Genomic DNA, 16009 nt, shown 5'->3' on the forward strand with positions numbered 1-16009 from the left:
ACACGCCTGGGGACGGGGACATGGGACATGGGGACATGGGGACAGGGACATGGGGACAGGGACACGCCTGGGGACGGGGACATGGGACATGGGGACATGGGGACAGGGACATGGGGACAGGGACACGCCTGGGGACGGGGACATGGGACATGGGGACATGGGGACAGGGGGCTACAGGGCCAGGGGCCATGGGGACACGGCGCCATGGGGCCAGGGGGACACGGGGCAATGGGACCAGGGGCCGGGGGGAGACGGGGCCAGGGGCCATGGGGACACGAGGTCATGGGGACACTGGGCCAGGGGCCAGGGGTCCATGAGGACAGGGGGACACGAGGCCATGGGGCCATGGGGACAGGGGGCCAGGGGGCCATGGGGCCAGGGGGACAGGGGGACACAGGGACAGGGGGCCATGGGGACAAGGGGCCATGGGGACAGGGGGACATGGGGACAGGGGGCCATGGGGCCAGGGGGCCATGGGGCCAGGGGGACACGGGGCCATGAGGACAGGGGGACAGGGGGACACAGGGACAGGGGGCCATGGGGACAAGGGGCCAGGGGCCATGAGGACATGGGGACACGGGGCCAGGGGGCCATGGGGACAGGGGGACATGGGGCCATGGGGACAGGGGGCCGTGAGGCCAGGGGGACACGGGGCCAGGGGGCCATGGGGTCATGGGGACAAGGGGCCAGGGGGCCATGAGGACATGGGGACACGGGGCCAGGGGGACACGGGGCCATGGGGCCAGGGGGACAGGGGGACACAGGGACAGGGGGCCATGGGGACAAGGGGCCATGGGGACAGGGGGACATGGGGACAGGGGGCCATGGGGCCAGGGGGACACGGGGCCATGAGGACAGGGGGACAGGGGGACACAGGGACAGGGGGCCATGGGGACAAGGGGCCAGGGGCCATGAGGACATGGGGACACGGGGCCAGGGGGCCATGGGGACAGGGGGACAGGGGGCCGTGAGGCCAGGGGGACACGGGGCCAGGGGGCCATGGGGTCATGGGGACAAGGGGCCAGGGGGCCATGAGGACATGGGGACACGGGGCCAGGGGGACAGGGGGCCGTGAGGCCAGGGGGACACGGGGCCATGGGGACACGGGGCCAGGGGGCCGTGGGGACAGGGGGCCGTGGGGCCATGGGGCCATGAGGACAGGGGGCCATGGGGACACGGGGCCATGGGGCCATGGGGACAGGGGGCCATGGGGCCAGGGGGCCATGGGGCCATGGGGCCATGGGGACACGGGGCCATGGGGCCATGGGGACAGGGGGCCAGGGGGCCATGGGGCCATGGGGCCATGGGGACACGGGGCCATGGGGCCATGGGGACAGGGGGCCAGGGGGCCATGGGGCCATGGGGCCATGGGGACAGGGGGACATGGGGCCATGGGGACAGGGGGCCGTGAGGCCAGGGGGACACGGGGCCAGGGGGCCATGGGGTCATGGGGACAAGGGGCCAGGGGGCCATGAGGACATGGGGACACGGGGCCATGGGGACAGGGGGCCATGGGGCCGTGGGGACAGGGGGCCATGGGGCCAGGGGGCCGGGGCCGGCGGGACCTGGTGGATCTCCTGCCAGCCGTTCTCGTCGACGGTGCCGATGTGGGCGCGGTTGTAGAGCAGGAGCTCGCAGCAGCGCGGGTCCCCCCCCACCATGGCCGTGTGGTAGAGCGGCGTCAGCCCCCGCCGGTCCTTGTAGTTGGGGGAGCCCCCCAGGTCCAGCAGCGCCTGCGGGCACCGGCCTGCACCCACCGCCCCCGGCACCCGCCCACCCACGGCACCCACCGCCCCCGGCACCCGCCCACCCACGGCACCCCCGGCACCCACCCACGGCACCGGCCTGCACCCACCGCCCCCGGCACCCGCCCACCCACGGCACCCACCGCCCCCGGCACCCACCCCCAGCACCCACCCCCGGCACCCCCGGCACCCTCCCATGGCACCGGCCTGCACCCCCCGCCCCCGGCACCCGCCCACCCACGGCACCCACCCACCCCCAGCACCCACCCCCGGCACCCCCGGCACCCACCCACAGCACCGGCCTGCACCCACCGCCCCCGGCACCCGCCCACCCACGGCACCCACCGCCCCCGGCACCCACCCCCGGCACCCACCCACGGCACCCCCGGCACCCACCCACGGCACCGGCCTGCACCCACCGCCCCCGGCACCCGCCCACCCACGGCACCCACCCACGGCACCCACGGCACCCACCCATGGCACCGGCCTGCACCCACCGCCCCCGGCACCCACCCACCCACGGCACCCCCCCCCAGCACCCACCCACAGCACCCCCGGCACCCACCCACGGCACCGGCCTGCACCCACCGCCCCCGGCACCCGCCCACCCACGGCACCCACCCACGGCACCCACGGCACCCACCCATGGCACCGGCCTGCACCCACCGCCCCCGGCACCCACCCACCCACGGCACCCACCCCCAGCACCCACCCACGGCACCCCCGGCACCCACCCACGGCCCCCCCCTGCACCCACCGCCCCCGGCACCCGCCCACCCCCAGCACCCACCCACCCACGGCACCCCCGGCACCCACCCACAGCACCGGCCTGCACCCACTGCCCCCGGCACCCACCCACCCCCGGCACCCACCCACGGCACTGGCCTGCACCCACCACCCCCGGCACCCACCCACCCACGGCACCCACCCACGGCACCCACCCACGGCACCGGCCTGCACCCACCGCCCCCGGCACCCATGGCACCCATGGCACCCACCCCCAGCACCCACAGCACCCATGGCACCCACCCCCGGCACCCACCCACAGCACCGGCCTGCGCCCCCCCCCCCTGGCACCCCCCCCCGGCCCCCCCAGCACCCACCCCCGGCACCCCCGGCACCCACCCATGGCACCAGCCTGCACCCACCGCCCCCGGCACCCATGGCACCCATGGCACCCACCCCCGGCACCCACCCCCAGCACCCACCCATGGCACCCACAGCACCCACCGCCCCCGGCACCCACCCCCGGCACCCGCCCATGGCACCCATGGCACCCATGGCACCCACCCACCCACAGCACCCACCCACGGCACCCACGGCACCCACAGCACCCACGGCACCCACCCACGGCACCCACCCACAGCACCCACCCACAGCACCCACGGCACCCACCGCCCCCGGCACCCATGGCACCCACCCACCCATGGCACCCACCACCCCCACCACCCACCACACCCACCCATGGCACCCATCTATGGTACCCACGGCACCCACGGCACCCACCCATGGCACCCACCCGCCCACGGCACCCACCCACGGCACCCACCCACCCATGGCACCCACAGCACCCCCCCACCCACGGCATCCCCTTGCCCATGGCACCCACCCATAGCACCCACCGCACCCACCGGGCACCCACGGCACCCACAGCACCTACCCAGGCACCCAGGGCACCCACGGCACCCACCCGGGAACCCACGGCACCCACAGCACCGGGCACCCATTGCACCCACGCGCCCATCAGACCCAGGCACGCACAGCACCCATGCACCCGCTAGCACCCAGCCATGCTGCAGGGGCACCCACGGCACCCACGCGCCCACAGCACCCGTGCACCCTGCAGGAGCAGGCGCAGCACCCAGGCACCTGTGTACCTGTGCACCCCTTGCGCCCGTGCACGCTGCAGGGGCACCCATGCACCCGCTGCATGCACAGCACCCATTGCACCCAGGCATGCGCAGCACCCGGGCATGCTGCAGGAGCATGCGCAGCACCCATGCGCCCTTGCACCCAGGCACCCATTGCTCCCGCGCACCTTTGCATGCTGCAGCAGCACCCAGGCACCCGTTGCATCCACGCACGCGCAGCACCCATGCACCCATTGCACCTGCGCACGCTGCAGGGCCGTGCACAGCACCCATTGCACCCGTTGCACGCTGCAGGGGCCCACGCAGCACCCATTGCACCCGCGCACGCTGCAGGGCCGTGCACAGCACCCATTGCACCCGTTGCACGCTGCAGGGGCCCACGCAGCACCCATTGCACCCGCGCACGCTGCAGGGCCGTGCACAGCACCCATTGCACCCGTTGCACGCTGCAGTGGCCCACGCAGCACCCATAGCACCCGTTGCACGCTGCAGGGCCGTGCACAGCACCCATTGCACCCGTTGCACGCTGCAGGGGCCCACGCAGCACCCATTGCACCCGTTGCACGCTGCAGGGCCGTGCACAGCACCCATTGCACCCGTTGCACGCTGCAGGGCCATGCACAGCACCCATTGCACCCGTTGCACGCTGCAGGGGCCCACGCAGCACCCATTGCACCCGTTGCACGCTGCAGGGCCGTGCACAGCACCCATTGCACCCGCGCACGCTGCAGGGGCCCACGCAGCACCCATTGCACCCGTTGCACGCTGCAGGGCCATGCACAGCACCCATTGCACCCATTGCACGCTGCAGGGGCCCGCGCAGCACCTGTGCATGCACGGCAGGCCTGTGGGTGCCCACACACACCCGTGCACACCCGTGGGTGCCCATGGGAGCACACGCACGCCCACGCCCACTCGTGGGTGCCCACGCACACCCATAGGTGCCACTGCAAGTCCATGCACGCCCGTGGGTGCCAGTGTGAGCCTGCGCCCACCCACGGGTGCCCCAGCCCACCCGTGGGTGCCCACCCATGGCCACCCCTGCCCCCCATGCCCACCCATGGCCCCCGTGGGTGCCCATACGTGCCCCCAGCCACCCGTGAGTACTCACCCACACCCCCCATGGCCCCCGTGGGTGCCCCCCATGGCCCCCTTGGCCCCCATGGGTGCTCCCCATGGCCCCCACCGGCCCCGTGGGTGCCCCCCATGGGTGCCCCCCCTGCCCCCCATGGCCCCCGTGGGTGCCCCCCATGCCCCTTGGCCCCCGTGGGTGCCCATCCCTGGCCCCCTTGGCCCCCGTGGGTGCCCCCCATGCCCCCCTTGGCCCCCGTGGGTGCCCCCCATGCCCCTTGGCCCCCGTGCGCGCCCCCCATGCCCCCCGTGGGCGCCCTCCATGGCCCTCTTGGCCCCCGTGGGTGCCCATCCCTGGCCCCCTTGGCCCCCATGGGTTCCCCCCATGGCCCCTGTGGGTGCCCCCCGTGCCCCCCTTGGCCCCCGTGGATGCTCACCAGTGGGTGCCCATGCCCCCCATGCCCCTTGGCCCCCCATGGGTGCCCGCCATGGCCCTTGGTCCCCCGTGGGGGCCCCCCATGCCCCCCGTGGGTCCCCCCCATGGCCCCCTTGGCCCCCGTGGGTGCCCCCCCTGCCCCCCGTGGGTGCCCCCCCCTGCCCCCCGTGGGTGCCCACCAGCAGGGCGGGGTAGCGGCGGGTGCAGACGGCGCGGTGCAGGGCGGTGGCCCCGTCGCGGGCGCGGAAGTCGAGGTGGGCCCCCCCCAGGCAGAGCAGCCGGATGATCTCCACCTCCCCCGGGCCCTCGCGCTGCGCCGCCAGCGTCAGCGGGGTCTCTGGGGGGGGGGGGGACACCCTGTCACCCGGGGGGCGGGGGGGCGGGGGGACACGGGGGGCGGGGGGGCGTGGGGACATGGGGGGGCGTGGGGACACGGGGGGGGTGGGGACACAGGGGGATGTGGGGGGGCATGGGGACATGGCGGGGCGTGGGGACACAGGGCGACGTGGGGACACGGGGGGGAGTGGGGGGTGTGGGGACATGGGGGGTGTGGGGACACAGGGCGACGTGGGGACACGGGGGGAGTGGGGGGTGTGGGGACATGGGGGGGCGTGGGGACACAGGGGGGCGTGGGGGGGCGTGGGGACACGGGGGGACGTGGGGACATGGGGGTCGTGGGGGGCATGGGGACATGGGGGGCGTGGGGGGTGTGGGGACATGGGGGGTGTGGGGACACAGGGGGACGTGGGGACATGGGGGGAGGTGGGGGGCATGGGGACATGGGGGGGCGTGGGGACATGGGGGGGTGTGGGGACATGGGGTGGCGTGGGGGGCGTGGGGACACGGGGGGCGTGGGGACATGGGGGGACGTGGGGGGCATGGGGACATGGCGGGGCGTGGGGACATGGAGGGGCGTGGGGACACGGGGGGCGTGGGGGGTGTGGGGACATGAGGGGACGTGGGGAGGCGTGGGGGGACATGGGGGGCGTGGGGGGCATGGGGACACGAGGACATGGGGACATGGGGGGGTGTGGGGACACGGGGAGACGTGGGGACATAGGGGGGCGTGGGGGGGACCTGGGGACATGGGGGGGTGTGGGGACATGGGGACACGGGGGGACATTGGGGGGACATGGGGACATCGTGGGGTGATGGGGGACATCAGGGGTTGGGGAGCTGGGGGGGTCAGGGGGTGACACTGGGGACATGGGGGGGTCCCCGGGGGCACCCCAGGGTGTGACACCAGGAACACGGGGGTCCCCAAGGGCCTGGGGGGGTCCCCAAGGTCTCAGGGCCACCCCAGGGGGGTCCCCAGGGCCATGGGGGGGGCCCCAAGGTCGGGAGGTCCCCCCCAGGGGTCAGGGGGTCCCCAAGGATGGGGGGGGTCCCAGGGGTCGGGGTGTCCCCAAGGTGGGGGGTCCCCAAGGTTGGGGGGGTCCCCAATGTGGGGGGGTCCCCAAGGGTCGGGGGATCCCCAAGGTGGGGGGGTCCCCAAGGTTCGGGGGTCCCCAATGTGGGGGTGTCCCTAGGTGTCGGGGGGGTCCCAGGGGCCTGGGAGGGTCCCCAAGGATGGGGTGTCCCCAAGGTGGGGGGTCCCGGGGGTCGGGGTGTCCCCAAGGATGGGGTGTCCCCAAGGTGGGGGGTCCCGGGGGTCGGGGTGTCCCCAAGGTGGGGTGTCCCCAAGGTGGGGGGTCCCGGGGGTCGGGGGGTCCCCAAGGATGGGGTGTCCCCAAGGTGGGGGTCCCGGGGGTCGGGGTGTCCCCAAGGTGGGGGGTCCCCAAGGTGGGGGGTCCCGGGGGGCGGGGTGTCCCCAGGGTGGGGGGTCCCCAAGGTGGGGGGTCCCCAGGGGGGGGGGTCCCAGGGGTCGGGGTGTCCCCAAGGATGGGGTGTCCCCAAGGTGGGGGGGCCCGGGGGTCGGGGGGTCCCCAAGGGGGGGTGTCCCCAAGGTGGGGGGTCCCGGGGGTCGGGGGGTCCCCAAGGATGGGGTGTCCCCAAGGTGGGGGGTCCCGGGGGTCGGGGTGTCCCCAAGGTGGGGGGTCCCCAAGGTGGGGGGTCCCGGGGGTCGGGGTGTCCCCAAGGTGGGGTGTCCCCAAGGTGGGGGGTCCCCAAGGTGGGGGGTCCCAGGGGTCGGGGTGTCCCCAAGGATGGGGTGTCCCCAAGGTGGGGGGTCCCGGGGGTCGGGGTGTCCCCAAGGTGGGGGGTCCCCAAGGTGGGGGCTCACCCCCCGAGTCGGAGTCGTGGTAGTTGGGGTCCAGGCCGCGGTCCAGCAGCCGGGCCACCTTCTCGGCCGAGCCGTGCTGCACGTAGTCCAGGAACTTCCGCAGCCCCGTCTGCGGGGACGCGGGGACGCCGTGAGGGGACGCGGGGACGCGGGGGGCGAGGGGACGCGGGGACGCCGTGAGGGGACGCGGGGACGCGGGGGGCGAGGGGACGCGGGGGGCGAGGGGACATGGGGACGCGGGGACGCCGTGAGGGGACGCGGGGACGCGGGGGGCGAGGGGACGCGGGGGCGAGGGGACACGGGGGGCGAGGGGACATGGGGACGCAGGGACGCCGTGAGGGGATGCGGGGACGCGGGGGGGCAAGGGGACGCGGGGACGCCGTGAGGGGACGCGGGGACGCGGGGGGCGAGGGGACGCGGGGGCGAGGGGACATGGGGACGCGGGGACGCTGTGAGGGGACGTGGGGATGCGGGGGGCGAGGGGACGCAGGGGGCGAGGGGACACAGGGACGCGGGGACGCAGGGACGCCGTGAGGGGACGCGGGGACGCGGGGGGCAAGGGGACACAGGGGGCGAGGGGACATGGGGACGCGGGGACGCAGGGACGCCGTGAGGGGATGCAGGGACGTGGGGACGCCGTGAGGGGACATGGGGACGTGGGGACACGGGGGGCGAGGGGACATGGGGACGCCATGAGGGGATGCGGGGACGCCGTGAGGGGACGTGGGGGGCGAGGGGACATGGGGACGCGGGGACACGGGGATGCGGGGGGTGAGGGGACACGGGGACACGGGGACGCCATGAGGGGACGTGGGGGGCAAGGGGACACAGGGACGCCGTGAGGGGACATGGGGACGTGGGGACACGGGGGGCAAGGGGACACGGGGACGCCGTGAGGGGACGCAGGGACGTGGGGACACGGGGGGTGAGGGGACACGGGGACACGGGGACACCGTGAGGGGACACAGGGACGTGGGGACGCCGCGAGGGGACGCGGGGACGCGGGGGGCGAGGGGACACGGGGACACGGGGATGCGGGGGGCGAGGGGACACGTGGGAATGCGTGGCTGGGAGCAAAGGGGCGTGGTCTGGAGCAAAGGGGCGTGGCCGGGAGCAAGGGGGCGTGGCCGGGGCGGCCCCACCTTGGTGTGGAGCTTGGCCAGCTGCTTCTCGTCCAGGTTGGTCTGCTTGTACACCCGCGTCTTGTAGCGGAACTGGGGGGCGGGGTCAGCGCGGACACGCCCCCCGGGCCGGGGGCACGCCCCCTCGGGCCAGGGACTCGCCCCTTCCCCGCCAGGACCACGCCCACCCCCCCACCCCGTTCAACCCAGGCTGGAACCCACAGGCCCCGCCCCAAGGGAAGCCCCGCCCCGTGCCCCGCCCGCTCAGACCCCGCCCACCCCATGCTCTGCCCACCTAGAGGTAGGCCACGCCCTGCTGTTGGGGAGGGGTCAACCCACGGGGGGGCGTCCCTTGGGGGGGGGGGTCCCCCACCCAGGCCACGCCCATTATGAGGCCACGCCCAACCCCGAGGCCCCGCCCACCTCGAGGTAGGGCACGCCCTGGTCAAAGCTCTTAGGTGGGGCAACCCACAAGGGGGGGGTGTGTCTCCCCACCCAGGCCCCTCCCACCCAGGCCCCGCCCACCATGAGGCCACGCCCACCTCGAGGTAGGGCACGCCCTGGTCGAAGCTCTTAGGTAGGGCAACCCACAAGGGGGGTGACCCCCCCCACCCAGGCCCCGCCCACCCCGAGGCCCCGCCCACCCCGAGGCCCCGCCCACCTCGAGGTAGGGCACGCCCTGGTCGAAGCTCTTAGGTGGGGCAACCCACAAGGGGGGGGGGTGTCCCCCCACCCAGGCCCCTCCCACCCAGGCCCCGCCCACCATGAGGCCACGCCCACCTCGAGGTAGGGCACGCCCTGGTCAAAGCTCTTAGGTGGGGCAACCCACAAGGGGGGGGAGGGGGTCCCCCACCCCGGCCCCGCCCACCCCGAGGCCCCGCCCACCCCGAGGCCCCGCCCACCTCGAGGTAGGGCACGCCCTGGTCGAAGCTCTGGGGGTAGTCGCGCAGGGGCCGCTCCTCGTCCAGGAACTTGGCGTCGCGGCCGGCGGCGGCGGGCTGGAAGAGGCCGTAGTTGAGGCCGTCGTGGAGCCCCTCGGTCAGGGCGCAGAGCAGCTGCTGCTTGGCCGCCCACACCGCCGCCCCCGGGTCGAAGCGCAGGCACTTCTGGGGGGGCACCGGGCCGTCAGGGGGGGCCCCGCCGCGGGGAGCCCCCCACCGAGGGGACCCCCTCAGCCCCCGGGGTCAGGGACCCCCACCGAGGGGACCCCCAGCACCCCCGGGGTCAGGGACCCCAGGATCGGGACCCCCAGCACCCCCGGGGTCAGGGACCCCCCTAATGGGGACCCCCCCCAGCACCCCCGGGGTCAGGGACCCCAGGATCGGGCCCCCCAGCACCCCCGGGGTCAGGGACCCCCACCGTGGGGACCCCCCCCACAGCCCCTGGGGTCAGGGACCCCCCTAATGGGGACCCCCCCCAGCACCCCCGGGGTCAGGGACCCCCACCGTGGGGACCCCCCCCAGCACCCCTGGGCTCGGGCACCCCAGGATCGGGACCCCCCCCCCCACCCTGGGGTGACCCCCCTCGTTTTGGGGTCCTCCCCTACATTTGGGGGACCCCCTATTTTGGGGTCCCTCCTGCCTTTGGGGTGCCCCCACCACCACTGGAGACCCCCCCCCCCACCTTTAGGCCCCCCCGAACCCGCCATATTTTTTGCCCCACCCCCCATTTTTCGGACCCCCCCGGTTTCGGGCCCCCCCGATTTGGGGACCCCCCCGGATTTCGGGACCCCCCTCAGATTTCGGGCCCCCCCCAGATTTCGGGGACCCCCCCCGATTTGGGCTCCCCCTGGATCTCGCCCCCCCACCCGCCGGATTTCGGGCCCCCCCCCCCCCCGATTTGGGCTCCCCCCCCAGATATCGCCCCCCCCGGATTTCGGGGACCCCCCTCCGATTTGGGGACCCCCCCCAGATTTCGGGCCCCCCCCCCCGGATTTCGGGGACCCCCCCCGATTTGGGGACCCCCCCCCAGATTTCGGGCCCCCCCCCCCAGATTTCGGGGACCCCCCCCAGATTTCGGCCCCCCCCCGATTTCGGGGACCCCCCGATTTGGGCTCCCTCCCGGATCTCGCCCCCCCCCCCCCCGGATTTCGGGGACCCTCCCCCGATTTGGGGACCCCCGGATTTCGGGGCTCCCCCCGGATCTCGCCCCCCCCCCGGATTTCGGGGACCCTCCCCCGATTTGGGGACCCCCCCGATTTGGGGACCCCCCCCGGATTTCGGGGCCCCCCCCCCGGATCTCGCCCCCCCCCGCTGACCGTCTGGTGCAGGTCGGGGATGCCGATGCGGGAGACCATCCTGCTGAAGTGGGCGTCGTCGGGGGCGGGGGGGGGCCGGGGGGGGCCCCGGGCGCGGGGGGGGCCGGGGTTGCCGCCGGGGGGGCCCTCGCGGGAGCTCCCCGAGTCCGAGTCGCCCTCGGGGTACTCGGAGCCCCGACCCTCCTCCTCCTCGCTGGAGGCCGGCGTGCGCGGCATGCTGCCACCATCACACGGCTGGGGGGGGGGAGGGGGTGGGTGACCCCCCCCGAACCCCCCCAGGGCACCCACAGCCCCCCCCCAGCACCCACAGCCCCCCCCGAGCACCCACACGCTCGCACACGCATGTGAAGTCTTGCACACGTATGTGCACGCACGGGGCAGCGCGAGGGTTTGCTGCCACCATCGCACGGCTGGGGGGGGGGAGGGGGTGGGTGACCCCCCCCGAGCCCCCCCCAGCACCCACAGCCCCCCCGGGCACCCACCCGCTCGCACACGCATGTGAAGTCTTGCACACGTATGTGCACGCACGGGGCAGCGCGAGGGTTTGCTGCCACCATCGCACGGCTGGGGGGGGGGGAGGGGGTGGGTGACCCCCCCCCGAGCCCCCCCCCAGCACCCACAGCCCCCCCCGAGCACCCACACGCTCGCACACGCATGTGAAGTCTTGCACACGTATGTGCACGCACGACGCAGTGCGAGGGTTTGCTGCCACCATCGCTCGGCTGGGGTGGGGGGAGGGGGTGGGTGACCCCCCCCCGAGCCCCCCCCCAGCACCCACAGCCCCCCCGGGCACCCACAGCCCCCCCCCAGCACCCACAGCCCCCCCCGAGCACCCACACGCTCGCACACGCATGTGAAGTCTTGCACACGTATGTGCACGCACGGGGCAGCGCGAGGGTTTGCTGCCACCATCGCACGGCTGGGGGGGGGGAGGGGGTGGGTGACCCCCCCCCCAGCCCCCACAGCCCCCCCCGAGCACCCACACGCTCGCACACGCGTGTGCACCCTCGCACACGCGTGTGCATGCATGGAGCAGCACACGGGTGCGCAAGGCACCAGTACGGGACTGGGGGGAACCGGGAGGAGGGGGGGGGGGGGTGGGGGGGGTGCCCCTCCAGCACCCCCACGCTTGCACACGCGTGTGCACCCTCACGGCACGGCTCGCGCACCCGCCGCCCTGCCCGCCTTTCCCGCGCCGCCGCCGCCACGCACACGCGTGTGCGAAGCCCCCCCCCCCGCCCTTCCCGCGCCCTCGCACGCGCTCGTGCCCGCAGGCGCCCGCCTGGGTCGGGCTATTTTTAGCGGGCGGCGGGAAGTGGGGCGCGTCCCGGGGGGGGGGGGGGGGGACGGGGACACGCGGGGACGCGGCAGCGACACGGCAGCGACACGGCAGCGACACGGCGGCGCCGTGACCTTGGGGGCCCTTGAACCAGTTGGGGGGGGGCGGGGGGCGGGGAGCGGGGGTGGGCACGCGGGTGTGCACGGGGAGCAGGCCCGGGCACTGGGAGCACGTGTGTGCAAGCGTGTGAGCATGGGGAGCACGTGTGTGCAAGCGCGTGTGTGCACGGGGAGCCGGTGTGAGCACCGGGAGCACGCGTGTGCAAGTGTGTGTGGGCAAGGGGTGCAGGCCCGGGCACCGGGAGCACACGTGTGCAAGCGTGTGAGCATGGGGAGCACGTGTGTGCAAGCGTGTGTGTGCACGGGGAGCAGGCCTGGGCACTGGGACCACATGTGTGCAAGCGTGTGAGCATGGGGAGCACGTGTGTGCAAGCGTGTGTGCATGGGGTGCAGACTGGGGCAGCGGGTGCACGCGTGTGCAAGTGTGTCTGCATGGGGAGCACGTGTGTGCAAGCGTGTGTGCACGGGGAGCCGGTGTGAGCACCGGGAGCACACGTGTGCAAGCTTGTGAGTGCTGGGAGCACGCGTGTGCAAGCGTGTGTGGGCATGGGGTGCAGGCCCGGGCACTGGGGGCATGCGTGTGCAAGCGTGTGAGTGTGGGGAGCACGTGTGTGCAAGCATGTGTGCACAGGGAGCACATGTGTGCAAGCGTGCACGCAGAGGGAGCAGGCACGTGCAGCAGGAGCACACGTGTGCAAGCGTGTGAGTGCGGGGAGCCGGTGTGAGCACCGGGAGCACACGTGTGTGCAAGCGTGTGAGTGTGGGGAGCACATGTGTGCAAGCGTGTGTGCATGGGGAGCCGGTGTGAGCAGTGGGAGCACGCGTGTGCAAGCGTGTGTGGGCACGGGGTGCAGGCCCGGGCACCGGGAGCACGTGTGTGCAAGCGTGTGAGTGTGGGGAGCGCGTGTGTGCAAGTGTGTGTGCATGGGGAGCACGTGTGTGCAAGCGTGTGTGCATGGGGAGCCAGTGTGAGCACTGGGAGCACACGTGTGCAAGCGTGTGAGTGTGGGGAGCCAGTGTGTGCAAGTGTGTGGGCACTGGGAGCACGCGTGTGCAAGCGTGTGAGCGCAGGGAGCACGTGTGTGCAAGCGTGTGTGCATGGGGAGCCAGTGTGAGCACTGGGAGCACACGTGTGCAAGCGTGTGAGTGCGGGGAGCCGGTGTGAGCACCAGGCACGTGCAGCAGGAGCACACGTGTGCAAGCGTGTGAGTGCGGGGAGCCAGTGTGAGCACCGGGAGCACACGTGTGTGCAAGCGTGCATGGACAGGGACCTGGTGTGTGCAAGCGTGTGAGCACTGGGAGCACGTGTGTGCAAGCGCGCATGTAGAGGGAGCATGCACGCACACCAGGAGCACGCGTGTGCAAGCGTGTGTGGGCACGGGGTGCAGGCCCGGGCACAGAGGGCACGTGTGTGCAAGCGTGTGTGCGTGGCGATGCCGTGTGTGCACTGGGAGCAGGCGTGTGCAAGCGTGTGGGCACAAGGAGCCAGTGTGGGCACCGGGAGCACGCGTGTGTGCAAGGGCACCAGGAGCAGGCGTGGGCGTCAGGAGCAGGCGTGTGCAAGCGTGTGTGGGCACGGGGAGCAGGCGTGTGTAAGCGTGCCCGTGCATGGGGAGCACGCGTGTGCAAGCGTGCATGCATGGAGAGCCGGTGTGAGCCCCAGGAGCGTGCGTGTGCAAGCGTGTGAGCGCAGGGAGCACATGCATGCGAGCGTGCACGCAGAGGGAGCACACACGTGCGCCAGGAGCACGCGTGTGCAAGTGTGCATGCAGAGGGAGCACGCAGGCGCGCCAGGAGCATGCGTGTGCAAGCGTGTGAGCGCAGGGAGCACGTGTGTGCAAGCGTGAACGCAGAGGGAGCACGCATGTGCGCCAAGAGCACGCGTGTGCAAGCATGTGAGTGCAGGGAGTATGTGTGTGTAAGCATGCACGCAGAGGGAGCACGCAGGCGCGCCAGGAGCACGCGTGTGCAAGCGTGTGAGCGCAGGGAGCACGTGTGTGCAAGCGTGAACGCAGAGGTAGCACGCATGTGCGCCAGGAGCACGCGTGTGCGAGCGTGCACGCAGAGGGAGCACGCGCGCGCGCCAGGAGCACGCGTGTGCAAGCGTGCGCGCGCAGGACCACGCGTGTGAGCAGGCCGGGACCCCCCCCCCCCCGCGGGCGCGGGGCGCCCCTCGTGCGAGGCGGTGACCCCTCGTGCGACACGCGCAGCCCTCGTGCGACGCCCGGCCCCGATTCGGCCCGGTTTGCACCCAGAATCCTTTGCCGTTGCCATGGCGACCGTCAGGCGCTGCCAGGCCCGGGGGTGGGGGAGGGGCGCGGGGGGACCCGAGCGCCCGGACACGCGTGTGCGCGCGCACGTGAGGCCCTCGTGCGAGGCCAACGTGCAAGGGGCGCGCGCCCTCGTGCGACGCCCGCGCGACCCCCGCCCCTCTCGCGCGCTCCCCTGCCGCCGCGCCGGCGCCTCTTGCACGCTCGCCCTTCGCACGCGCGCCCCTTGCACGCGCGTAGGGGGTCGGGCGCGCCTCTCGCCCGCGCGCCCGCGCACGCCCGCCTCTCGCCCGCGGACACGGGGTCGCCCGCGCCTCTTGCACGCTCACCCCAGCTCCCGCGCGCCGCGCCCGCGCGCCCCTTGCACGCTCGCACACGCGCGTGCCCGGCCACGCCGCCGCCTCGGCCCCACGTGCGAGGGTGGGGGTGGGGGACCGAAACGAGGCCAAACGAGGCCGAACGAGGCCGCGGGTCCCGGGCGGCGCCGCTTGCACGCGCGCGTGCAAGCCCCGCCCGCCCGCAGGCCCGGGAGGCGCACGTGCGGCGCACACGTGGCGGCGGGCGCGCGCACGCACCTGGGGGTCACGCGTGGCCCCGCGGGGGGCCGGCGGCGGGCACACGCGTGTGCGCGCGCCCTCGCACGCCCAGCCGCTCTTGCACGCCTGTCCCCATCGCCCCCCCCCTTGCACAAGCCTCCCCCTCCCCCCGTTGCACGGAGCTCCCTGCCGTGTGCACGTTGCACGGCCCCCTTGCACGAGCAACCCCCCCTTGCACGACGCCCGCCTTGCACGAGCACCCCCTTGCACGAGCCCCTCCCTTGCACGAGCACCTTGCACAGAGCCCCCCCCCCCGCCTTGCACGTTGCACGCGGCCGCCTTGCACGAGCGTGGCCCCATTGCACCGAGGCCCCCCCCCCCCCGCTGCCTTGCACGCTTTGCACGGCCCCCGTTGCACACCCAGCCCCCCCTTGCACACCCACCCCCCGGTGCATTGCACGCCTCTCCCCGGCGCTTGCACGCCCCCCTTGCACCCCCACCCCCCTCCCCCGCCCCTTGCACGCCCCCCCGCTTTGCACGCCCGTTCCACGACCCCCTTGCACGAATCCCCCCTCCCCCCCCTTGCACGCCCCCGCCCCCTCCCCCCTCCCCGTGCCTTGCACGGCCCCGTTCTATCGGCCACCCCCCACTGGTCCCGACCCCCCCCCCCCCCCCGGTCGCCTGACCCCCCCAGTCGCCCTGACCCGCCTCGTGGTCGCCCTGACCCCCCCCACTGTCGCCCCGACCCCCCCCAGTCGCCGTGATCCCCCCTCATAGTCGCCCTGACCCCCCTCGTGGTCGCCCCGACCCCCTATTGGTCGCCCCGACCCCCCCCGGGGGCGCCCTGACCGCCCCCCCCGGGTCGCCCCGCCCCCCCTCATGGTCGCCCGGCCCCCTCCCCCCGCTGGCCCCGACCCCCGGCACGGTGGCCCCGGCCCCCCCCGCGCTGGCCCGGCCCCCCCGCTCCGTACCTGCCGGTGGCGGCGGGGGCGGCCCCGGGCAGCGGCCGAGCGGAGCCCCCGGCGCGGCGGAACGGGAGCGGAGCGGCCCCGGCCCCGCCCACCGCGGCCACGCCCACCCCGG

The 16009-nt window shown here is 74.6% G+C and overlaps 1 protein-coding gene across 1 annotated transcript in view; it reads right to left on the reverse strand.

Annotated features, from left to right (window-relative positions):
• SHANK1 (SH3 and multiple ankyrin repeat domains 1) overlaps nucleotides 1–15975 on the reverse strand; it is a 48880-nt gene extending 32905 nt beyond the window's left edge. Inside the window, 7 exon segments of the mRNA XM_087772942.1 lie at nucleotides 1566–1733; nucleotides 5303–5460; nucleotides 7345–7453; nucleotides 8487–8558; nucleotides 9368–9571; nucleotides 10723–10956; nucleotides 15898–15975. Coding sequence (XP_087629068.1) covers nucleotides 1566–1733; nucleotides 5303–5460; nucleotides 7345–7453; nucleotides 8487–8558; nucleotides 9368–9571; nucleotides 10723–10938 — 927 coding nt within the window. The 5' untranslated portion in view covers nucleotides 10939–10956; nucleotides 15898–15975.
• Between the last annotated feature and the right edge of the window lie 34 nt (nucleotides 15976–16009).

This window comes from Nipponia nippon, unplaced genomic scaffold (assembly GCF_047370975.1).
Source record: "Nipponia nippon isolate SJK-2023a ecotype South Korea unplaced genomic scaffold, ASM4737097v1 scaffold_38, whole genome shotgun sequence".
Taxonomy (NCBI): Eukaryota; Metazoa; Chordata; class Aves; order Pelecaniformes; family Threskiornithidae; genus Nipponia; species Nipponia nippon.